The sequence below is a fragment of the Rhinolophus ferrumequinum genome, chromosome 28 (genome assembly GCF_004115265.2).
Source record: "Rhinolophus ferrumequinum isolate MPI-CBG mRhiFer1 chromosome 28, mRhiFer1_v1.p, whole genome shotgun sequence".
NCBI lineage: Eukaryota > Metazoa > Chordata > Mammalia > Chiroptera > Rhinolophidae > Rhinolophus > Rhinolophus ferrumequinum.
In genome coordinates, this window is record NC_046311.1 from 4,706,756 (window position 1) to 4,733,442 (window position 26,687).

A 26,687-nucleotide genomic window follows, 5' to 3' on the forward strand; every position below is an offset into this window, starting at 1 on the left:
TGATTGAATGGAAAAAAAAGTCATGTTTGCACCTCTTTGAAACAGCAATTTTGAAATAGCAATTTTACTTTCAGGTATTCATCCTACAGATACACTTGTATATATGCAAAACAGCATCTGTACATTATAGATTATAATGGCAAACAATTGAACACAAGCCAAATGTCCAGACATAGGGGTCTGGTTAAATAAATTATGCACATCCAATTGATGAAATATTACGTGGCCCTTAAAAGTGAGACATCTTTATATATACTAATATGGAAGCTCTCCAAAGTGTAGTAAGTGAAAAAAATCAAGGTGTAAAATAGTTTATGATACGCTGCCATTTGTGTGGATGAAAAAAAGACATCTATGATTGTAAACCATCCACTAACTCTAGAATCATATACCAGAAACCAAATAGTGGGTATACTGGGGAGGGACATGGGTAGGGAGTAGAAGTGGGAGAGAGACTTATACTTTCCTTGTATACCCTTTAGTACCTTTTGAATTTTCTACCATTAGCATGAATTACCTACTTGAAAATATGAACACATATTGTTCCTTTAAAAGAAAAGTGGTGCTTGGGTTATTAAAACTGATTATAAATTTTCCTTCCAAAAGTTAAGAGAAAAACAATTTTAAAATTCTTACGCAATATGCATAAAGAACCTTAAAATTTTTATAAATGTTGTCCTGGTAATCTCAATTCTTAGAATCTTGCCTCAAATTTTATGATTAAAGATGCTCATCCTAGAATTAATCATAATAACAAAATTATAACCAAGCTAAATACCCAACGATAGAAGAATGATTAAATTATGGTAAGACCACATTGTAGAATATTAACCAATCATTAAAATGATGTTTTTGAAGACTTTTAGACTTTTTAATGACATGGGGAAATAATTATAATGTATAATAATTCAAATTTTGGAAAAACTGTGTATAGAACAGGAAGTAAATGGAACAAAATATTTAAAATGGTATGTTGGGTGATGGGATTATAGGTGATTCTTTTCTTTTAAAAATGTTTATGTATTATCTAAATTTTCGAAAATGTGTATTTATTCCTTTTATAGAAAAAAAAATCATAAAAGAAAAAAAGAACTGTTTTCCTTAGAGCATTTCTTGGATGCAAATACTTCTTTGCCCAGAGTCAACTATATTAACCCTTTCTAGGGATGATGGAAAGACATGAATGAGTAAAACAAAGAATGTAAGTTTTTCCCTTTTCAACCTTCCACCTCCGAGCAGACTGGTTAAATTTTGTGCTTCAGTGGTAGAAGAAATAAGAGCATTAGAAACAAGAGAAAAAACACGTAACTGGAAAACAGAGAAATAAATATTTGAAAGATCAGCTACGAGATTTATAAACACAATGTGAATGCCTAACCTCTCATTTCGTCATTCCTTCTGTGACTATTTATTGGGAACCTACCGTGCTGGTCTCCGGGGAGCCTTACATCCCAGACAGATAATAAACAACTGCACAAATAAGTTTAGAGAGTGGCAGGTACCATCAAGAACTAAAGCAGGGAGGTATGACGGATTTTGGGGGAAGGAAACATTCGTTTAGGGGAGGCAGGGGTCGTCCCTCTGAGGAGGTGACATCTGAGCTGAGACCGGAATGAGAAGGAAGAAGCCATGTGAAAGTGTGGGATGAACATTCCAGACAGAGGGGACATAAATTAAACCTTTGTCACTAGCTACTCAGCAGTTCTATTACCTTAAGTAACTGAAAGTTATAACATGTTTATTGGAATTTACCCGTTAATATTTACTGAGCTCCTACAAAAAAAAAACGAGGTGCCTTTGCAGACTACAAAACTCAAAAGACGTGTTTTCTTCTGGTTGGAATAGCATTTAAAAGGGTGCTGCCCTCTAACTCCACTTCCTCTAAGTTCTTATTGTGTATTTTAGAATGAGTGCTGATTGTGCAGGCCGGACAGAGCAATGGAAATGGGAGTTGTTTCTGAGACATAGGTGTCCCAGGCCCCTGCCTGAAAAATACGACCTTAATGTGTCTTTTTGTCCATGGAAACCTAAGCAGAGGGTACATAAGAGCCTTTGTTATCTGCTATTATCCAGCAAACAAAGTTAGCTAACACTGCATCTCTAAGCTTCAGTTCCCTCATCAGTAACATATAAGGCATTGACTTTATGAGGGTTACGTGAGATAATAGTATAGAGAAAGCACATGGAACAGTCTGACTTCTGTTGTCAAACCAGGTGGGGTCCTGGGCCCCGAGTTCTACCTCGCCCCCTTACACCAAGCTTCTGTCTTTCACGAGAGGATTAAAAACTGTATCAACAATGCTTTCTGAAGAGCGGCACGTGGTGGCCGGCAAGCACAGGCCACTTGCTCCTACGTGATGTATTTCAGCAGACTTCCTCCCAGCACGGGGATATGCGGGATGGTCAGAGTCGGAGGCCCGAGCGCATGCACCATGCTTTCTCACTGACTCGTGTCCCTTCTCTGAGGGATGGCCCCATTACACGACCCAAACTAGCTTACCTCCAACACAGTGCTCAGCCAAGGGCTCGAAGAGGTCGAAGGTCGAAGTGGCTCCATCGGACATGGTGATGAACTTCCGGTGCCCATACGGGTGTGGTGACCTCACCCTTCCCATCTTCCCATACAAGGCTGTCTGGATGTGTCCGCTTTTCCCCCAGATCAACGGCGGAATGTATCTAAGAAAGAAGGAGACGAGAGGTCACTTTTATCCATATTCCTTCAACAATGCTCTGAAAAACTCGTGCGCAAAAGTCTTTCAACCTATTTAAGTTTTTTCCTGACAAATTCTGTACACTAGCATAAATGAGGTTTTTTGAACCTTACATCTATGCCGTGATTTACTCCCTTTCCCCACTTATGAATACAACCTGCATCAGATTCGCTTTAGAAATCAACCAGATTCGCTTTAGAAATCAACCAGATTCGCTTTAGAAATCAACCGGGACATGTTTATATGGCCAGGATTTGAAATTTGGGGTGTTATGTCATTCAACATGGGTTATTTCCATAATGTAGAATAAAAAGAAAGCAAGTAATGTTTTGAACACACGCTACATCACAGGTTAGCCTCATGATCAAATGAGCTAACGTGTACAACATAGCCCACGCTCACTTCTTTTCCTTCCGGACAAGACAATTCACGCTGTGGTGGTTACTCCATCCACCATACCTGCTGTTCTGTGACAGTGGGAAGGGCTGCAAACTCCTCTAAGAGCCTGTAAGTGCCTTGTGCATATGTGTATGTGGCGGGGGGAGAGGCATTGTATGCCTAAGAGAAGGTGCCAGAAGCGCAGAACAATGTAAATATTTGTTGGATATTGAAGGATAAAGGCTTGTTAGCCTAAGCAAGGCATGATGCCAGCCTACCAACTATCCTTCGTGAAAACATGGTGACTGGTCCTTGGTACAAAGTGCAAAAACCACAAACTAGTTAATTACTGGGAAAACAAGGCGCTCCTAGTTACAATTAAGAAACGATTAGTTCACAACCACAGTGCAAGGATGATCCTATTTAGTAAAACCGTTATTGGTTTCTCTTCTGCAGCTTTGAGCCTAAGCTTGATGGCTGGCCAGGGTTTGTGTTCTATATAAACTAGAGTCATATAATATAAAATGGTAATGACATCAATCCTTCCTCTCTGTAGTATATTACAGTGGTGACAATTTTACTAACAGTTTATCTTAATCTATCTGCAGATTCATGCCTATCATTTCTATCAGAACAAATGAACCTAGAAGCCCATTTTAAGTTAAACCAGATTTACTCTCTTTTTTGGTAATTCATTAAATCTTCACAAACTTTATAGAAGTGAAGCTATCACCTTAAGCCAGCCAGCTCCCAGACGAACTTCCTCTGTGGGAGTGGGGAGGAGAGGGAAGAGTATTTTAAGGCCTAAGGACATGAAGCCACTTGCCAGCATAACAGGGCAGGTGCAAGCCTCAGAGCAGAAGCCATGGCATTTGGAAAGCAGTCGAAGACATTTATAAGAGAGGATTATGACAGTAACAAAAAGCGAGCTTATAAAAATGTCAACTGGACAACTGAATACAAGATTGAGATGAGAAGTGATAAAGGGTTTCAAGCTACCAAGTTGGATGATAAACTGCGCCTGTGGAGGGTGAGTGATGTAAGAAACTAGACTCCTGATGGTTCCTGGAGGAAAGTACCCTGTGCTTATCTCTGGCTCGATGAATTTAAAGGCTCTTTTCCAGGCACAGGAGCCAGGCTCATGCAACTTTTGTGTCTATGCCCAGGGCACCCCACTCACTAAGCATGTAGGGCGGCCTTGCTGAAGGAACACAGTACACACCCACTGAGTAAATCTGAAAAGACAAATAGACACTTACAAAACCATATGCATCGTAACAATGTGAATTTGGCAGTAGCACGCTTGGTGTCTGGTTACTGTGTTCTTTCCACGCCATCTAGCACCATTCTCAGACGGGGCTGGGATATAATTCTCGAGGTGTTTGTGTGTGCGAGAGAAAGAGAGAGAGAGAGAGAGAGAGAGAGAGAGAGAGAGAGAGAGAGAGAGAGAGAGAGAGAGAGAACAAGCGACTGCCTCAGGATCACCTGAGACCTTCTTAGTTCAGTGTAAGGCACAATCTTTAATTTTATGACAATAAAATTTGATCACCGTCACAACACAACACCAGGTTTACGAAACTGAAATTGTGGACAGCATTTACTGTGATGGGGTTCTTCTGTGTGTTTTTGTTTGTTTACATAACTTACCCACAGATCACAAGAAAAAAATTAAAAAACAAAAAACCACAGTAGGTGCCTGGTCACCTGGTTTAGGTCAGGAAGGACATATGGACCAAAACGATGGAAAATGTTAAAATTTTATAAACATGGAAACACTTAAAAGAGATGGTGCTAAAACGGTACATGGAGGAATATGCTTTACTCTAACTACCTATGTGGTAGTTTGTCTGAAAACATAGCTGCCAAATGCACCTATTCCTGTCCCCACGAGCCATTTGTCCCATCAGGAGCTAAGTACCTCCCACCCCCGACTGAAAGTAAGCTGGCCGGTGACTTGTTTGGGTTGATAGAATGTGGTGGAAGGAAGGCTATGCATTTCTGGGCCTAGCCCTTCCTAGGCCTGGAGGCTTCTGCTCGTACCTCCGTACCTCCGGGACCCGCTGCCATGTAAAGAGTAGGGGCTCCACTAACCAGTGAGGGAGAGGCAATACGGAAGCGGACCGAGAGGATGAAATTGGAACTGAGAGCTACATGCGTTTTCAATTTGATAGGGCCACGAAATTGCTTCCCCCAAAAGTTGGATCAATTTATATTCCCACCAATTATGGGATGCACGAAAGTACCAGTCTTCCTCACCTTCAACAATAATTGGTGTTATCAATCTTTTACATTGTGGGCACTTTGATGGGTCAAAAATGGGCATTTCATTTCTACTTGTTTCTTAAGGTTGAGCCAATCTATGGTTAAAAAGAAAGTTTATTTGAATTTGGATTTCCCTGATGCATGTGCATTAGTCATTTGTATTTTTTTTCTGTGGATTGTCTGTCCATGTCCTTTGTCCATTTTTCTATTATATTTTTCTTTTTCCTTTTGATTTGTAGGTATTATCTTTATCACTCCTACATTAAGCCACTATACATGTTGTAAAGGTTTTCACCCAGTCTATTGTATATTTTGTCTTTTATTTTACATAACTTTTATATTGTTTAAATTCGTTAGTTTTTTCTAACAAAACTTTTGTTTTGCATTTGTTTTAAAAAGACCTATTCTGCCACCTAATTATATTTTGACTTGTCCCATTCAAAATATATTCCCCAGTATTTCCTTCTATTACTCCTATAGTTTTTAAAAAATGCATTATGCTTAAATCCAGTCATGTTTGTAAATGATGAGAAGTAAAAATCTAATTCTTTGTTTCCTAACAATTAGCTAATTGTCCTTATACCATAAATGGCCCATCCCTTCTCTACTGATAATAGTCATTCTTAATATATACCAAGTTCTCAATTAAATATTTAAATGTATTCCTGTATTTTCCATTCTGGTTCATTGATCTATTTGTCCATTCTTGTGCCAATACGACACTGCTTCAATTACTAGAGCTGTAAGGAATATTTCGAGAGTTGATAATGCAGGCCTCCTTTACTCTTCTTTTTCAAAATTTTCTTGACAGATTTTTGGCATTTTATTTTCCAGATGAACTATAGGAACAGCGTGTTCTATGGAAATCTTAGGAGACTTTTAATTGGAAACACACGAAATTTATATTTTACCTTGGGGAGGACTGACATCTGTACAATTTTGACTTGTCCCATTCAAAAACATGGTTTGGCTTTCCACTGTTCAGGTATTTATGTCATAGAGTAAAACTTTATAGCTTGCTTCATGTTTCAATACTCAGTTTGTACTACACTAATTTGTATGCACTTCTATTTTTTTGGTAAGCTATTCTTAGTGTTAGCATCTGGACATGTTTATTCCTAACTGCCTGACAGCAGAGGCAATGTCTTCTAGTTTACTAATCCACATGGTATTTTGCCCAATATTACGCTATAGCCAGTGGTTAGTAAATGCTCGTCACTAAGAAAGCAGCCAGACCACAATGAAACATAGAGGCCAGCCTGTTCTTATCTTCTGAACCTATTTATAAGCAACATCTGGCTATACTAACAGAACTGCCCATGGGAAAGACCTCAAGGGAAAATCTGGACCTCCCTCCCACCCCATCCCTACACACACACACACACACACACACACACACACAGCTTTCGGGCAGATGGAGTTCACCTCAGCAAAGACAGCTGGTTGCTGGGCTGTTTAAAAGAGAGTTGGAAAAAAAAGTTGACTCATGCTCATCTTTGCCCTAAATCTGTGGGTGACCAATTCTCCCCCATGGGATCTGGGTCCCTTGGTTATAGCTGCTGAACGCAGACTTAGCTGTTATTCCCCTTGATTCTCTCCAGGACCTCTCTACCAAGCTGGCGCAGGAAGGCGCACAGAACAATGTGCTTAGTCTCAGCCTTACACTAAGCCTCCCACCGCAGCAACTCCTTTCCAGTGAACCAAATGCTCATGAGCAGCTAGTCTTTGGCACTTGTTTCAGACAGGATGCTTTGCTTAAAGGGACAAAACCCAACTCCGACTCATTTAAGAAGGGACTGTATTAGAGGGAAGCTGGGATGGTTTTGATTTGCATTTTCCTAATGTCTGATGATACTGAACATCCCTACGATTTTGACTCTCGGCCATTTCCTTCCATGCTATTTCTACTTTCACCTCTATCTCTAATACTAATCACATTTTTAAAAATTCATTAGTTGAGAAATAAATATATATCATCAGTCTCTTGTTCATTTCATAACGACTACTATTGGTAGAAAGAATCGAATCAGAATAAAATTTGCAACACTTAAAACTGCACGTGGCATAATTTAGTACTGTCTAAAAACCGACAGAGGAATCCAGTTTTCATAAAAGCACTTAGACTTGCAAAATTCAACCTAGAGAATTGGACCTGGTGGAAATAATAGCCACAAGAGAACTTGCTGTAGCATAAGCAACGGTCAGTAGTGCAGAATATGGACAAAAATCTGATTCCAAGCTTTGCAGTAAAATCTAAATGGAAAGCAAGCCTGATGAAGATAAAATTTGAGTATTGCATTAAAAATTCATCACGGAATCAAACTGGCTCAGCAGAATTTGTTCCAGAAAATACTTCTCAAAGAAAACTCTTTAATGTTAGCATAACTGAGTGGGCAACGAGGTCAGAAGGAATGAGATTAGGGGAGACTTACTCACATGGCTGAGAAGTACCAATTTCACCCAGGGAGTGATGGGGAGTGCTAAGGACTGAATGTTTGTGTCCCCCAAATTCATACGTTGAAGCTCTATCCCCAAATGGGATGCTATTTGGAGGTGGGACCTTCGGAAGGTAATTAGGGTTAGCTGAAGTCATGAGGGTGGAGTCCCATGATGGCGTTGGTGCCCTTATAAGAAGAGAGAACAGAACTCTCCTTTCTCTCCACCATGTGAGGACACAGAGAGAAAATGGCCACCTGCAAGCCAGGAGGGCCCCCACCAGGAACCAAAGCTGCCAGCACCTTCATCTTGGACTTTTCAGCCTCCAGAACTATGAAAAACAAATCTTTGTTGCTTAAGCCCCCCAGTCTATGGCATTTTGTTATAGCAGCTTGAGGGAGTCTAAGGTTCTCAGAGAGTGGGGACGTTTCTGAGCACCCAATGTCTGAGTCAAGGACTGGGCCAGTCACGTCTCTCATTTAATCTTCACAGCAACTCTGGGCGATGGTCTCAACCCCATTTTACAGATGAGCAAACTAGAAGCTCGACTTGCCTGGTGTCACAAAATCAGGATGGAGCACAGGTCTTTACTAAGTCACACTCAAGACGTTCATCAACTCCCTTAACTAGAAGTTAAAATAACGAACATCTTTGTACCTGTTTTTTCTTGTCTCATCAATTGTCAGAATGTTAATATAAATCCTGTTTCTCCAAACTGATAATTGAATTTGCTGGAACTTCTCTTTGGGGTTCTTCACATACATTAAACAACAACAAAAACACATTTCTTTGATTTTACATGTTTTTCTGCAACTGTAACCAACTTCCTGATGTCAGTAAAGTTTCTTTCTGCAGGAGACCCATCTGAAGGTAGTTAATGAGAATGTTCACATTTGGTTATTCCTACGATGAGGCCAGAATTTCTGTTAATAGAATCATACGGGATATGTCCCCAAAGATAATGAGACCCAGGAGAGTGACGACAGGACGGAGGGGTGTCGGAAAGGCGACAGGTGTCTGATTCAGGGAGAAATTTTTATCCTACTTTAATGAGTGAGAATAAACAAGTCAGGACGAGCGCCAGTGCAGGGGGAGGGGCCACTGGAAGCAAAGCTTTGTGGAAGCTCCAGAAGTCAAAAAACTGAGCTCTAGGCCTTCACGTGTGTGTGCGTGTGTGTGTCTGTATGTGTGTAAGTGTGTGTGTGCACAAGCTTATGTGCACACAGGGGAGGGGAGGAAGCCGGGATGCGGCAAAACCCTTCAGAGTTTAGAGGAACATTTCGTAGATTCTTATCCTGGATCCTGACCTGCCAGAGCCTCCCCTCTGCTGGCTTTGAACCCAGGACTCCTGCTGCTCCCATCACAGTCCCCTACGGTTCCCTTTCTCCTCACATCGGGCCTGACAGACCTGCCGCCAGGAGGGCAGCAGCAGGCCTTGTGTGAGTCCATCCCACTGGGCTCACCCTTCTCCGCTAGGACGCAGCACACTGGAAGCCCCTTCTTTTCGGGAGGCCAGAAGTGGAGTGGATCCCGCATGTCACACCAGTCCTGCTCGGGGGGCAAGGCTGAGGCTGGGAAACGGCTTCATCATTAACTGTGGGAACACACATCTTGGGCCTTTTATCTCACATGGCAAGTGACATATTCAGCTTCCCAAACACCCATTAATAGGTGCATCAGAAACACTCTTAAACACAGCATTTCCCCCACTGGAGGCAAATACTTCTTCACAGCTGTCACACATTACGTTTTCACTGTTGTTGCTAGATGTTCTATTCCTGAATTGCAGGCTTATGCACAGGAAAAATTCCAATACAGAGACTGTTTCGTTTTTGCCTGTAATGACCAAAAGTGGCCATATATGAGAGAGAGAGAGAGAGAGAGAGAAAACATCTGTTCCTGGAACTGGTTTCTAAATACACGCCACAGGCCACCAGGGCGAGCTGGCACCTCTCTGACTCATCGTGTAAGCTACAAAACCCGAATGTTAGAGAGAAGAGGCACGTGAGTTACAATAAAACCGCTTAAAAAGAAACCACACTTTTTTGCTCTAAGGAAAAATAAACTCAATTTTAAAGTTCAGAGAAAACCAGTGAACAGAACACCCGTAAGAATTATATCCACGTGTTACATGTATCTATCTGATCCCAGTATCTTCCTGTTCCACAGACAGCGTTCGGATTGGTCCCACTCCCCTGAATACGGACGGAAGCACAGCCCTCTCTCCTCCTGTGTATCTCCAGCTGGTTTTGACATTATGTTTCACGTGGGCGTGGAGGTGATGAAGAGGCCCCAGGGTTCCACCTGACAAATGCCATCCACTGGAGAACTAGTCCTGCAAAGAGCGGGACTGGTATTAGTTACCTAGCCAGGAGAGTGCGTGGCAGCTCCTGGAGTCCAGCGGCCGCGGTGCTGTGCTAACTGCACAGCTCCCAGACGGGGCACAGAAGACACTCCTCCCCCATCTCACCTTTCCTGTTGCTAAATTATGGATTTGAAAAAACTGCCTGTGCTCACCAAACAGGACATAGGTGACGCACAGCACACAGACCACCTCTGTTCTCACTCGTCTCCTCCCCTCACCCCTCTCCTGCCTGGAGGACAAGCACATATCTATGTCAACGTCTGTTCTTCGCGTAACCCAGGGCTGCCTTTTCACCACTTCTTGGCCCAAGACCACCTCAAAATCTATGCCAGCGCTGGGGAGGAGGGAAGATGAGAGCTGAAAAATCACATTGTATCTGCTACCATTCCTCGTGGGGGACACTGGAAGTGCCTGCATCACCTACATGGAACGCCTCAAGAACACTTTAATCAAGAGGTGATTATAAGGGGCCGGCCAGGTGGCTCAGGCGGTTGGAGCTCCATGCTGCTAACTCTGAAGGCTGCCGGTTCGATTCCCACATGGGCCAGTGGGCTCTCAACCACAAGGTTGCCAGTTCGATTCCTCGAGTTCCGCAAGGGTTGGTGGGCTGCACCCCCTGCAACTAGCAACGGCAACTGGACCTGGAGCTGAGCTGCGCCCTCCACAACTAAGGCTGAAAGGACAGCAACTTGACTTGGAAAAATGGCCTGGAAGTACACACTGTTCCCCAATAAAGTCCTATTCCCCTTCCCCAATAAAATCTTAAAAAAAAAAAAAATGCTTCTTTTGTTTACACACACACACACAGCCAAAAAGATGTATACACATTTTAAGGAAGGAAAACTGTATTAAAATTGTAATATTCAATATATACCGATAACAAAAGGTGAATACAAGTCACATTTGACTTCTGTAATTACTATAGGTGCTCAGAGTGGTTCCCATCAGTGTCCAGACACTTCTGATGACGGTGAACTGCTGCTTGAGCAACATTGACCAAAGGATCCACTTGTATACATTTTGTGGCACCCCCGGTATATATATCATTAACAATAACTCACACTCAAAAGTTGACTCGATTCTTGTCTCCAAGGAGTTCACAATCATGAGAGGGAGATAAGAAGAAAAATTTGTAATGCTCTTTAGGACTTAAGAGACTGGAAGAAATGAATTTGCAGTGAAAAACTCAGCATCACAAACATGTCAAGTCTCCCTAAATTATCTATAAACTTAATAGATACTCAATAAATATAACAGGATGTTTATATTTGGATTTAAACAAGCATTATAAAGTTCACACACAAAAATGAAGCAGATATAATAGCCAAGGAAATTATGAAAAAGATTAGTGAGGGGGTAGTAGCACCACCCCTGTAGTAAAACATATTAAAAACCTATAAATGATATAGATATTCAGGATTATCAACAGAGCGGAACAGACTGAAATATGACTAAGTACATCCAGGAAATTTAGTATGAGAAAAAGGTGGCATTTCAATAAATGGGGTAAAGATGGATTGTCCAATAAAAGATGCTAGGCAAAGGGTAGCACCTAGAAAAATATTAAGCCATACTTCACATCAGGATAAATTCTAGAGGGATCAATCATTTCAATAGAAAATGAAACCATACATGTGCTAAAATAAAGTTTAGAATTTTTTTTTTAATAATTCTACAATGAAGAAGGACTTTCTAAGGAAAACAGAAATCCCAGAAGCCATAAAAGAAACGATCGAAACATTAGACTATGCAAACATTTTTAAAAAGTTCTGCATGGCAAATACTACCATGGGCAAAGTCGAAAGACAAATGACAAACTGAGAACAAATATTTGCAACTCATAGCACAAAGGGCTAATTTCCCTAGAACATAAAGGGCTCTCTCAAATGATTAGGGAAGTAACCGATGACCATCAGAAAAATGGCAGGGGCTACCAAAAAGGAAATAAAAATAGTTATTAAATGTAAAAAGATGCAGGGCCTCTTTCATAAGAGACATACAAATTAAAACCACAGTGAGGAAAAACTTCTTACCTACCAGATTGGCAAATATCAATCAACCCTTTATGTGGACAAGGTTGTGAGGAAACCGACACTGTCACACGGTGCTTATGGGGACAGCTTGCGGGCATCAGCTAATGAAATTTCCCATGCACACCCCCTGTGACCCAGCAATTCTACGTCTAGTTCATCCTACACTGACACATGTACATACGGTATAAACACAAAATTATCTATTGTGGCATTATGAAAGCAAAACATTAGAAATAAATGAAACCTCCATCTAGGAAACGGGTTTAACAAATAAATGATGGTCCGCTACGGAACACCAAGCAGCCAAGATATAAATGCAGGAAACTCTTCCTATACTCACGTGGAAGAATCACAGATATTTCACAAAGAGATGTAAGGTGCAGAAGAGTATATATTATAGCATACTACTATTTGAGCAATAACTCTGTGTGTGTGTGTGTGTGTGTGTGTATAATTGCTGTTTTTGCATAAAATACATCTGGAAAAATAATCAAGAAACTGGAAACACTGGTTAAAGCAAACTGGCTGAGGGCTGGGTGAGTCTTTTTTTTTTTTTTTTAAACGTAGACTTCTCCATTTTCTCTTCTTAATTTTTTTTAACTTTTTTTAAAAAAATATTTTAAGTGTGTTTTTCCAGGACCCAGCAGCTCCAAGTCAAGTAGTTGTTTCAATCTAGTTGTGGCGGGCACAGCTCACAGTGGGCCATGCGGGGATTGAACCGGCAACCTTGCTGTTAAAAGCACTATGTTCTAACCAACTGAGCTAACCGGCCGCCCCTGGGGGAGTCTTTTAACATAAATGTATTACCTGCTTTTTTAAAAATACATACAAAGTATAAAGAAGTAGAGGATACTTCTAATATGCATAACTATTATAAATTTACTCTGATGGACACAGCAGCCTACTGACAGCAAGGGCGACACTGAAGGAGAAAACAAGATCACCGATTCTACTATGACCTTGATGAGAGATCTATGGGGAAACCGGCCACCGCTTCTTGAGCACGGGGAGCCTTGCAGGAAATGTAAAAGGAAGGAAATGATGCAGCTGCTCTGGATCTTTCAGTAAGAGGAACACAGTTCCAAAAGGGCTGAAAGAAGCCACTGTTGATGGCTGTGGTTTAGCCCTGTTGAAATGGCAGCCCTCTCCTGTGGCATGAGAACACAGAAAATTATTTCCTCAAAGAGTCAACAGCTTCATTCTGTGAAAAGTCACAAAGCTTCATTCTTGTCCACACAACAAGAGCGCATCGCAAACACAGCATGGCCCCCTCAGATTTGTGGTTTAGAAGGTGACATGGTGGCGCGCAAGATAAATTAAGCAAGGTAGAGAATAGGGGTGCAGCCAGGACATGAGTCCAAGCAGGAGCTGATGACACCCTGAACTGAAGCAGAGGCAACGGGATGGTGTGGACAGAGGGGCTGGTGTCAGTGGTGGCCATTATTCTCCTAGATACGGGGTAAGCCTGCACTTCTGAAGTTAGGCATGGCCATCAGCCTTGCTTCAACCAATGAAACAGGAAGGAAAATAACAAAGTGTCGCTTCTGGGTAGCAGCCTCTAGGAGCCCATGTGCAAGTCTCATCCCTTTTCCTGCCTCGGTGGTGACCACAAGAGTAAGTGTTGAAATGACACCTCTATCAGCTGGGGTCCTAGTGGGACTACACTCAGCAAAGCCCTTCGGCCGACTAAAGTAAACACATATTTTGAGAGAGAAATAAATGTTTGTGGTTTCAAGACGATGAGGTTTCTGGGTAATCAGTTAACCACAGCTTAAACTAGCCTATCTTGATTAGTAATACTGTATCCCATTGAATTTCATATTTTCTGATAATACTGCCAGATTTTCCTCTGAGCATCAAATAATACTTCATTTAAAAGTTACATTGTTACCAAGACCGTGAACCTCATTTGGTATTTATTACTAGTATTTCCTCTTGTGGGAATTATCCAGTCATGTCCTTTACCCATTTATCCACTGAGGTCTTACTGATGAGCAGACATACTCGTATGAAGTGAGTGTACATCATATGCACTTTGTCATTTATACAACTGACCTAGCTAATAATATCAATATAAAAATAGCTATAATAATAGCAACTTGGGCCGGCCCCAAGTGGCTCAGGCAGTTAGAGCTCCATGCTCCTAACTCTGAAGGCGGCCAGTTCGATTTCCACATGGGCCAGTGGGCTCTCAACCACAAGGTTGCCAGTTCAATTCCTTGACTCCACCAAGGGATGGTGGGCAGCGCCCCCTGCAACTAAGATTGAACACGGCACCTTGAGCTGAGCTGCGGCTGAGCTCCCGGATGGCTCAGTTGGTTGGAGCGCGCCCTCTCAACCTCAAGGTTGCCGGTTCGACTCCCACAAGTGATGGTGGGCTGCGCCCCCTGCAACTAGAAAACGGCAATGGGACCCAGAGCTGAGCTGCGCCCTCCACAACTAAGATGGAAAGGACAACAACTTGACTTGGAAAAAGTTGTTCCCCAATAAAGTCCTGTTCCCCTTCCCCAATAAAATCTTAAAAAAATAAAATAAAATAAAATAATAGCAACTTAAAGGTCTTACACATGCCAAGCATCCTATAAATCATCTCACACTCTGCCTGTTTTTATCTTCATACCGAACCTATGAAATAAGTACCATTATCCGTATTTTACAAATGAGGAAAACAGACTCAGCAAGCTGATGTCACCTGGCCAGTAGGGGGCGGAGCTGGCATCTGGGCCCGGGTTGGTCTCCCAGCAGAACCTGGGCTCTAGATCCCGGGGAGCTTGTCTCCCTCTGGGCGGGGCCTCTGCACTCACCTTCTCAGTCTTGGGAAAAACCTTCATCCAATTGGGCTTTCTCCTCTAGCTTCTTATTTTTTCTCCTTCCTTTCTCAGCTTTTGTTTACTCACTTGGCTTCTATGGGATGACTTCTTTGTCTCACCTTACTACCGTGTTTCCCCTAAAATAAGACCTAGCCGGACAATCAGCTCTAATGCGTCTTTTGGAGCAAAAAATCAATAGAAGACCTGGTTTTATTTTACTATAAGACCAGGTATAATATAATAAATATAAATATAATATAATATAATATAATATAATATACCGGGTCTTATATTATTTTTTACTCCAAAAGACACATTAGAGCTGACTGTCTGACTAGTTCTTATTTTTGGGGAAACACGGTACTGAAAACTCATCTTCAAAAATCCCTGCTTCTTTCTGGCCCAGCTCAAAGTCCTATGGTCGGCCCTCATCCTTCCCGACTTTTCATGGTTTCTGGCACCTTCTCCTTCAATGCCTTCCTCCTCTGGCTTCTGTGACACTTGAGGCTCCTGGTTCTCCTCCTAGCCTTTCTTACTGCCAGTCTCTGGCTGATGGCAGGCTCTCCCTCCCACCCTGACCTGCCACAGCCATCAGTCCTCAGGTCTCTCTCGCTCGCCTGCCTTCCTCTGCTCTGCCCGCTGATGACCTGTGACCTGCACATCTGGCCTATGCTCACCCCTAAGTTCTACTGCCATTTGTACCTGCTTACCTGCCCAACACACAGAGCGCCCCAAACTACACAACTTTCCCAGAGAAAGTAGCTTCCCATTTGATTTCTCTAGTTCTGTCAATGACTCTATTCTTCTCAACTCTCGGTAGCCTTGGTGTTACCTGTGACTCAGCCCTTTCCTCCAAAGTCCAAGGCCATTCTATTATCCGCCAACACCTACTGAGTCTACCTTGAAAGAGCTCTGGATACAATATGTCCCACTCTTCCCTTTCCTACCACCACTGGTGCTCCCAGGATCAAGTCCAAACTCTTCCTTTCTAGGAACTTGAGACTCCCCATGACCTGACCTCCTCTTTCTCCGCCAGAGACCTCGGGCTCTCTGATACAATCAGGCAGCTCTCGTCACACCACATCGTGGCGTAGGGACCTGGCCAGGAGCTGGCCAGGAAGCAGATGGGGAAGCCAGGTCAGTGATGGGGCCAGAAGCACATGAGCAAACAAACTCAAGGGCCGAGAGCGGCAGGTGCAAAGGCAGGTGCAAAGAACACCAAGGAGATGTTTGGGAATTGTGAGGCAGACGGTCAAAGTTTCATCAAATGAAGAGCCATGGAACTGGGGGGACGGAAACAGAGTGATTGAGGGGTCAGGGCAAAGCAGTGACAATGAGGAAACGTGCCAAATCAGTGAGGCCTCCCTCATCTTGTCTCCCAGGTAGGCTGGCGGAGGCCCCTAGGAGAAAGGGACAAATGTGTGTGGGTGACATGTTTTGGCCTAGAGAGCAAAGTCCGTTGTCTCCCAGAAGCCCTTGCTTAAATAATTGATTTCACTGGCTCATACTGACATCTGTGCCTTCACTCATTTGGACCCACCTGTGCAAATCAACTCACCTTTCAGAACCATCCAAGACCTCAACTCTTTCTCCAGACTCCTTTATCACACAGGTTCCTATCAAAACCATCTACAAATATTAATGTTCACTGACTTTGTGCACAGCAGCAGCCAAAGAGAATACACAGAAGTGAAGCCAATCTCTGTCCTTACGCCTCTCGGAATACGGTTGGCGGGTGAAGAGATACATACACAGAAAGGTATGGTTACATCCTTTGTTAGGTGGGAGCCAAAGGCACTACGAGGGGTAAAAGAAAATACAGGAGGAGCTAGGATGTGAAGAGGCCGTGAGGAATGAACAGAGAAGGTGGAATATGATTGGGAGGGTGTGTGTGTGCGTGCAGGAGGGGCTGAGCGTGGTACACAGACAATGAACGGACTGGTAGAACAGGTTACTGAATATTAACTGACTGACATATATACTCACATATTTACTGACTCACTGAGAAGACTCTTCCTTAATGAAGCACCAAGGAAGGAAAAGTCCACACTATTATGGCTTGGCAGATTTCAAATTTTAAGACATACATAAGAGTTCCTCACTTCATGTTAATAAGGAATTACCATTCAAGTTTTTGTGATCTGGCTGAAAACATCAGTTCAGGGTCTTGCCAGCAGGAGAATTTGGGGCTACATGTCACTGGAAAGTCAGGTTGGCTGTGGCAATGGCATTAGTGCCTTGTGGGAAGATGGGAAAGTACATCACCTGCTGCTTCTCATGGACCTGTCCCTACCTAGGAGGCCACAGATGGTTCTGGATGAAACGCTGACCTCCAGGTGAGGAGGTTTCCCAAAAGCTCCGGATTGTAGACTCTTTTAATGCCCCCCTCACAAGCTAAGCTGTCTGGCTTGACGCCATGTGCCCACGCTGACCTCGAGCCCTCTATAATTAGAAGATGACACGGGAGGAGATTTAGGGTGGTTCACCAGCTGCCACAGGGCTGATTCATTTCCATGGCTCACGGTGACAAAGGATCCAGGCAGCCACCTGGGGTAGATCAGCGCTCTGAGGAGCACACAGCCCTGGGTACAGGGCACTGCTCAGCCTAGCAGACTGTCATTTGGGTGGCAGCACGGATGGCACTCATGCGAAAAATCAATTCATCAAGGATTATACAGCTTTCTTTATCAGTAACAGTTTCGCTTCCCAGAATTTTGTGGACAGGCGGATTTCCTTACAAACCCAGGAAAACACTTCCTCGAGTCAATCTGATACCAGCTAGTAGAGTCTGATCCTCCAGCCTGTGCCCCGACACACGTCTTGTGCATGGAAGGTGCTCTCCAGGCTGAAGAAGGGGACTGAGCTTCCACAGTCGGTCCCTTCCCGAACTGCTGCAGCCACCTCTCAACCTGCCACACCGCTGGGTGGCGACGTGGCACCGACAGTTTGGAGATCAGACTTATTCACCCCCCACCATACACCTTCAAAGTCAAGTTATGGTCTGAATTATGCCTTGTCAATAAAGCATATACTGTTTTGTGGTATAAAGAGTGCGTGAGGACAGACATGCTGAGGGGCAGGTGGAGGAAAAGAACCGTTTGAGATCAAAGTTGGTAACCACTGAATTGACAAGATCAGCAGAACACGAGAAGCTGATCAAAGCTGGCTACACTTGGACGTTCTAGACTTTCTAGAAAATGATGCCCATTTCCTGCTCCTGGATATTGGACCCAACTATACATTGCCAAGGACCACAAAAGTGGATCTGATCCCAGGAAAGTCCTATAAAGTAAATTCGGTTTAAGTGAAGTAGCTTGAATAAAATTGCAAATAAAGTTAAGGATCATTGGTGGACCAGGATGTACCCGGGAGCCTGGTGTGGGAGAAGATGACTCAGTAATGGGGGAAGCCTCACATGGACCAACTGCCCATCCATATGTGCCGGGTTTGACATCGCGTGATGGAATCAGCTGTAGCACATGCTTCCTTTGCTTTCTTTGAAGACAGAGTAGAGCACCGAAGAATAAACTCAGGGCAGGGGGTGGGTCATACATTTTTGGAAACTAGAATGGATAGCTTTAAGGAAGGCATGGGCCCTGAGAGATGAGCCTCCTTCTATCTAAACTAAATCAAGGGCATGTTGAATATTTTAGATTCTGAACCTTTTAGATTTTTCAGCAATTCCTGCATGAAGGCAGAGTTGTTAATAAGAAGCTATAATCTGTGCCTATGTGAGAGAAAGTGGATGAATTTCACCCCAGACTCAGCTTGGTCACCTTGATTCAATACAAGAAGCCTCAAAGATGGTGGAACTTTCCTTTCTGGCCTCCTGGATAAGTGACCTGCTAGAGCAGAGACAGAACAGATGGGCGATATCCAAGGGTTAAGTTAAACCTGGCCACTGATGAACTAAACACCCACCTCCGAGGGCAAATCCACTAATGGAAACCTCATCAGCTGATGGCAGAAGACAGTGAGTAATAGAGAAGGTGACCAACGCGCCCTGGTTTGTCTGGGACTTGCCCAGGTTTAGCATCGAAATTCCCACATTCCGGAAAATGTAGCAGTCCTGGGAAACGAGGATGTTTGGTCAGTCTAGTTACACAGGACAGCATCCCAGAGTTAATAATTGAACCTTTTCACCTTGACAGTTTGGAGTTGGGCCATTTCATGTGAAACACAAGCAATTTTAAGATGAAGTCACCTGAAAATGTGACGTCACTGACACTAACCATCGATCCTCGGTCTCAATAAAGACGACTGTGCGGCTTTTATCTTTTAAAGAATTCTCTTACAATGTAAGTTCCCAGGTAAATATGCTCTGAAGATCGGATGCCTGTATCAGTACATCAGAGAACCACAGACCCACTTATCAATTGTTCATGGTTTCCCACAACCATCTAAGGAAGTCTTTGCACAGTTCTTCCAGTGGGTAAAATCAGGCCAGCGGAATTAAGAGTTTTGGCAATTAGGAGTTTATCCTATAAAAAGGACAAAGCTTTAGTGTTCAGCCAAGGAGGAAAGGATCTAAATCTGATCTGGAATGTCTCTGTAAGCAAGAGAATTAAGAGGAATTTAAGCCCAAGATAATGAAATCCTTCTCAACTTTAACTCCTATAAGTAAGCTGTGCTGGCTCCAAAATGTGTGCCAGGAGCGGCATGGAGTGGTGGCGCTTGGACGGGAAGGCAGTGCATGGAGCTGCGTCTGCATGATGCTTTAAGACTCAGAAAACATCAACTGTCCACAGCCAAGCCCCTCACCCTCACTTCCCCTTTGGCACTGCCACCGCAAAGACACAGCCTTATGGAAGGGAGGCAAGGGAGGAAATGGCAGGGGTGGGAGGAGTCTATAGAACAAGTCCTGTGCTGTTTAGACCTGGAAAGTAACTCCATAGATTGCAATACCAGAGGTCTGAATTAGTGCTTTTCTGTAGAGCACTTCTGATGATTAAATATGTTCTTTGTACAGTAGGACAAAAACAATGTATCTTACACGTCTATGACAAATATAATCTTTTTATATATAGAAGCTGGCTGTTATTTGGGGTAGATAAAAGGAAAATAAATATTACTGCTAGGAAGTAAATATAGATGACAGCAATAGAGAGGGAATTGGTATGGTTTGAGAGAAAAATCAAAAGTAGGTTTGGTCTGCCTTATCAGAAATCATCAGGGAGCACAGTTGTGCAGAAACCAATAAAAAAAAAAGTGCCTCTAGAACATTTCCACAATGAAACAGTTTTAAAAAATGATCCTTTTTTAATACCTCCCAGTAATGGAGTCTCAAAGAAGTAGCCCCTCAATTGTTCATTAACCAGAACGAATGGGGGACTCCTGGCAGGAAACTAAACATGGATTCATTATGAGGAGAAGAACATTGCAACAGGATTGTTTTGGCGGTTGTTCTCCAGTGAGTGAGGCGCGACATGGGAAAAACCACAGACGAACCCATTACGACTTATGGAAAGGTCCCGGCGTTTCCGCCATTCTCTCCCGAGGCAATGCTCAGAGAAGGCACCATGTCCTGGGAGAGTCAACTGTTATTTTTGGCTTGGTGTTAGAATGGGTGTGACCCTCATCCCCAAGTTTCAGGTACCTCTCAAACCCACGGAGAACAATAATATCCCGCTCTTATTAATCCAGGTGGCAGATGGTTGCAAAAGGAAGCTACTACCTTTTTGTCTCTGGGAAGAAAGGACCCACAAACATGTGGCAGTGGTTTTGATCACAGTTTTTGTTCTTCAGACCCTGCAGGGGCTCCTACGTGTCTCAGTGAAAACACCCCAGCTATGTTTCCAGGCTTGTGTGTTAGCTAAGCCCTCCATCATGTATCTCCTAAGTGCCTTCATCTGTAGCTACACACGACACACACTGGCAGGCCTGCTAATGAGGGGAAAAGCAGAGGCCTGGCTTCCCACAGGGAACATCTAAATTTTAATAGGCTTCTGGAGACGGGGCACCTGCCGCCCCGTTCTTTGCTTTCTAACCAGGACTTGGTAATGGAAACTTCAGCTGGGCCCAAGGGATGGGCGGAGGCTGCAAACTGCTTTTATGCATATAGCTTAAGACAGGGAAGTGACAATGGACAAAACTGTCAAGAGCTACAGGTACACCTGATTTCCTGAGTGCCCTGAGCAGCACTGACAGCATAAGCTAGGGACAGTGTGGTTTCTTTGGCCCAAGCACATGTGGCATTTGCCAAAATGGGAACATCCCCCACCTACACCTGTCTATGGCAAACAAGAGACAGACGCCATTATACTTAAGATTTGGAACCTGTAGGGATCCTGTTCTGTCTCGCCAAGCGTGTGGCTCTGGATGTGGGGTCCATGTACGCTACTGATGAAGATATACAAATTCCCATGAAACAAGGTGGAACGTGCTAAATGGGCCTAGATGCTGCATGCTGGGAAACACATGGGTAGGAAGATGGAAGAGGGGCTTGTTCTGACGGAGGAGGAGTGGGGAGAAGTCAGGGGAAGTTTCTCAGAATAGGTGCTATTTAAGTTTTTCTCACAGGATAAGAGGCATTTTGGTGGAGAGAGAAAGGAGGGGATTTGGGGGTAGCCAGAGGCCACCAGCCCAGGGGGACAGCACTTCATTGGCAATTGGAAGAATGCCATGGCAGGGGAGGCTGGACAGGTATGTTGGGGTCACTGTGGCGTGCGCTGGGTGCTGGCCGGATTCACACATGGGGGGTTGGAGGCGAGGAGGTAACTCAGGACACTCCAGTAAAGCCCCAGGGAGTGGTAAGGCCCTGAGCTGCATACGGAAGGTCTGTGCATTTTACTATGTGTAAATGACAGCTCAAAAAAGTCCTTAAAAAAACAAAAGCCCAAGGGAGCCAGTGCCAGCCTGTCCTAGAGCACCGGGGTGGGAATAGCGAGGAGAGGGCAGATATTCAAGGAAACCCTTCTCTTTGGGTTTCTCTCCTCACCTCACAGAGCCTCCTCCCCCAGGGTCCTCCCTCCAGGAGGACTTGTCCCATGCTTGGTGACCATGCAGTGGTACTAGCCTCAGAGGACGCCAGTTCATCTGTTCATCTTACACAGAAGGACACTAACACCAGAGGGCTGTCAACGGCCAGTTTAGAAGCAAAAGACACATGTTTGTGTCCTCGTCCAAATTTCAATTCAAGGCTTTTTCTCTACACCACTGCTGCCTCGGCCACTAGGAAATTTGAATAGCTGACACATTTCAGAAGCTATTAAAATTCAGACATTAGAAGATATGTAGCAGCATGGATGAATGTCCACAGCATACCGACTGTAAAGCAGGTTACCAAATGCTATCCCCCTGATTTGGTGGGGGAAAGTATCTGCAGAAGAAAAAAACCCCACGGGACGATCACCAGAATAGCAACGCTATGTATCTCTGAGTAGAATTATAGATGATTTTTGTGTTTCACTGTATTTTCCATTCCTAGAAAATAAATACGCATTACATTTTTTATTCAGGAAAAAAAAAGGGGGGATTTGCATTGTCATCTAGATTTTTCTCATAATTCTGAACTGAGCTTTTAGTCTGCTTGATTCACTGAAAGCAAACACTTCTCAAGAAAGACAAAAAAAAATGAATCACTTAGTAAATATTGATCTGTTGCTAAGTGAAGAAAGAAACATATCATCCCATGTAGGCAGAGTTTTCCTCCACACATTAAAAAATTCATTTCTAGTGCATCTTTACCTTAAAACAGATTTAAAAACTGACTTGAACGCTCAAAGGTGGGGGGCGGGGTGGAAATCCCTACTCTCCTGGTTTCAATGTTCTCCTTTCTTCAACTTTTTTTTTTTTTTATTCCAGAACAGCAAGAGGAAATGTTCTGATTCTACACGTAAGTCACAATAACCGGCTGCTTTCTGTCGGGGTTACTGAGTAACCCCATCTGCTTGTTGTAAATCTGTTAACTGCTCTTTCTAGCCCAGACAATTGTTAGTGAAGGCTGCAGACAGGCTTCCTCTAGGAAAAAAACCTTCAAAGTCCCAGGAGAAGCACTTTCACTCCTAACAGACATATTTCCTGCCCTCAGCTTCAAATGGATGGGAGGCTGTGACAGAAATCAACACAGAGAACAAACACTGAGGACAGTGGCTTCCGACAGAGGGATTAAAATAGAAAGAGAGTCACTCGGGGAATTGGAAGGCCACTCTGGGGCCAGTCCTGCTGAAGATTCTCATCGTGGGCTGGCCCCTTATGCCCCCTGCCTCACTTCTATCACCTGCACCCCAAGAAAGTCTCTGTCTACCTCTCCATGGATAAGAAGGGAACCAAACCTGGAGTCACAAACTTGGGTTCAGTTTCCTTCGCCGCTACTCCCAGTTTCTCCAGCCTTAAAATGAGAGGGAAAATGAATCCGACCTCAAAGTGGCTAAGAGGATTAAAAGGCATAATGCCTATGAGAAACCCCCAACAAACATATCATGCAGTAACGTGGACAAAAGAGCAAAGTGCAGACATCTTGGTGATATGCTACATGAACGCAGGATACAGGTATTCCTAAAATTAGCATCTACATGAATAATAAGAGGTTAGTTAAAAGACGGAGGGGAAGAAGTGCATCCCGTTGCCCTTTAATCATTTGTCACGTTCAAGTCAGAGAGCTTGGGTGTTTGGAATTTAGCTTCAGAAGTAAAGCTCCAACATGCTCTGAGAGGGCTGGTCCCATCATCAAAAGGACAGCTCTTGGAAGGAAACAGTTTCTGGGGAACTTGTCCCTTCATACCTACCTTCAAACCATACCTAAGTAACTGAGGCTGCCCTCCGTGCCTCTCTAGTTTGGGTCTTACCAGGAGGGAGTATGGCAACTGGTTAATGACAGGTGTGGTGGACAGAGCGATGAGGTCCACGGACTCTGTGACCAGGGACGCACTTCCATGTCAGGAGGTGGGGGGGGCAGGGGAGTCTCAATAGAGGTCAAAGGGCGCCGGGTGAGTACCGTAGGTTCATGGAGAAAGTGTGCTAGGGAGGGAAAAAAAGCAAAGAGAAACCATTGGACTTAAGGTCTCTCTGTTACCTTTTAAAGGAAAACAAGAAGACAAGTAAAAAAATGCCATAATCAGCTTTTCTTTTTGACTTTGAACGATTAGTATGGAATCAAACCTTACGTGATGTTTTTCCAGAGCCTGGACAAAGCAGCTTTTCCGTGGCTTTCTCTAATCACTCAGGAACCAGTGCGGGTCCAAATTCACACTCATCTGCATTTCAACTTATCAGGTTTTTAATACCTTGGTCTCTCAAAAGCGCTTTAGAAATGAGATGGTCTAGGAACTGGGTCTAGCTGGGCCCCACGCAACCTGAGAGCGTCATCTGCCAGTCCAGATTAGTGAATTATCTAAATTAAGTATTGAAGAAACATGCCGGACAATTTGAAAAGCATACAGGTTCTGTGCAGCCCCTTACGGAGGAGATTTCTCACTGCAAACACTGCTTCATAAGAACATGACATCCTTGTCTAAGCCCTGGTGTGGGGCCCCTGTGACAGTCCCCTCAGCAGGGGCAGTTCCAAATTCAATGTGATGACATTATATTGTATATGGCGCTCCATAAAAACTGGGCAACACAATTGACTTCTACGTCTCTCTCCGCTTGACTGTAACTTTCGGTAACATTTCGCATCACTGCTGCAACGACAAGGAAACACTACACAAACATCCAACACAGCCAAAGCCCACAGGGGCAGTTCTTCTGTTGGCTAACAGTGTGTGAAACTGAACTAGACAACCACACAAGGAAACAAGACCCAAACTCTCAGACATCTCTATCGCCCATTTGTCTGCTCTTAGAAGAGAGTCATTCACCCAGTGTCACCGACCCCCAAAAGAAGTGGTGGGGGGTCATATCAGGATGCAGAGAAAAGCGTCTGCTGTGACCCACTTAGCATTAGAAACTCTGTGGAGTGTGGGTCATGCCCTGAGGGCACACAGAGTGAGTAAGACAGCTCTCCAAGCAGCCTCCGTCTGGTAAGGCCCACATGGAAGAATGGTATATTCTTGAAGAGGCACAAACAGTGAAGCTGCAACGGAGAGATAGGAGGAAGGAACTCAGACCCAGGAGAACACGGAATGCTTCTTGCGTGAGGCTTGGCCTTAGCCCCGAAGAAGGATGCAGTTATTCAGAAGACATGAACAGGTAAACGCAACCAGTCTGTGTGAAATAAAATGCCCCCTGTACAACAACGGTTTCCTTTCTCAGAAGCAGTGTTCGCCCCTGCCACCTCCAAATTATAGTGCTAGGGCTTACGCAGGGCACACCTAGTTACTCAGAATAAAGGCTTTCCCTTCACGTGGGCTCCCGTGGCTAATATCAGTCCATTATTCAACAGGACAGATGGAGAATACCCAACTCTCTGTGCTTTTTTGCTTTTTAATTATTTGGGGCAAGGACTATTTCTCTGTTCCAGACCTGGCACCAGCACATTTGATAAAGGGCTAGAATGTTGTCCAAGTTTTCTGCATCTACCTAAAGTGACTACTGTTTTCTGCAAGTCCTTGTTATGGATGAAGACTCCAGACAACAAAGATCGGGTTCTGTCGCCTACCCCCAGGACTCGCACTTCTGTGGCGACTGTAGCTATTTTCACAGCCTTGACACTATTTTACATGGAGGTCTGGAGGTCACAATGTGAGAAGATTCTTCTTTGAACACCACACAAGCCAAATAGCTCAGCAGGCGGGCATATAGCAGGCATGAGATCTACTCACTCTTTGGTCAGGAGAGGACAGGACTTGAGCAGAAAGCGCGAGAGCCCCGAGTCCTGGAAGTAGAGGTCAGGCGGGGCTGTGGGGCTCTTCAGATTCAAACACCGGACAATCACATACAGGACGGCAGCCACTGCAGCCAACTTCACCCCGTCAAACACGGCCGGGAGCTCAGGGGTCTCCAGCATGGCATTCATCTTGATCTGGGGAGCAGAGGCACAGTGAGGAGGGGGGAGCCCACACACTAGGAGACAAAGTCCACGACGACAGGTTGTGATCCAGTTGTGTCCACAGGGCTCACTCACCCAGGTACATTGCCATCAGTGCCCTACGGCCACCAAAGAACTGGCAACAACCCAAATCACAAACAGTTCTGAACTCTGATAGACTGGGTAGGGCCTTGTTGTTTCATTTAAATCTAATGAATACTTCGAAGATAAGAACATTGGAAAATGCTGCGGACGGAATCCTTTTGGAGAGTGTGAGAAAGAAGTCCCTTCAGAGAGGAAGACGGGAGGGGTCGCTCCCTGGTCTCTTCACAGGCAGCCTCCAGTCTCTCTGCAGACTTAACCCACCCCTGGGGCACCAGGGGCGTGTGAAGTGTCCAGGTACAGCCAGGGACAGAGATGTGGGGTGGGACTGCTATGGCCCCCAGGTGTGGCTGCTCCGCCTGCTGGCCCCACCCGTCTATTTTTAGAGCAGGAGGCGATAAAGCCACCTGGGCCTGACTCAGCCATCTGCTCCTGGGGGGGGCAGCGGGGGCCCTGTAATAAAGTTCAGAGCCAGCCTAGGTCGCAGGGGTCCTTGTTCCTGGAGGTTTCGGGTAGTGTGAAATGGAGCTCAGCCAATTTTTCTCCCCACTAATCCAAAATTAGGCTAAACGTGGACCAAATTCAATTGCTAAGCCAAAATTATCTGGCTTTTCCCAAGCTCTCCAAATATTTTATCTTTTGAGATAGCTTTATAGGAGACACAGATGCACGCACACAACCCTC

The 26,687-nt window shown here is 44.2% G+C and overlaps 1 protein-coding gene across 2 annotated transcripts in view; it reads right to left on the bottom strand.

Moving 5' to 3' along the window:
* ABHD2 (abhydrolase domain containing 2, acylglycerol lipase) overlaps positions 1 to 26,687 on the bottom strand; it is a 62,759-nt gene that overhangs the window by 16,965 nt on the left and 19,107 nt on the right. For both annotated transcript variants that reach the window (XM_033099950.1, XM_033099952.1), the window contains exons 3-4: positions 25,696 to 25,895; positions 2,501 to 2,676 (exon numbers count right to left, since the gene is read on the bottom strand). In XM_033099950.1, the coding sequence (XP_032955841.1) occupies positions 2,501 to 2,676; positions 25,696 to 25,889 (370 nt within the window). In that variant the 5' untranslated portion in view covers positions 25,890 to 25,895. The remainder of the gene's footprint in view (positions 1 to 2,500; positions 2,677 to 25,695; positions 25,896 to 26,687) is intronic.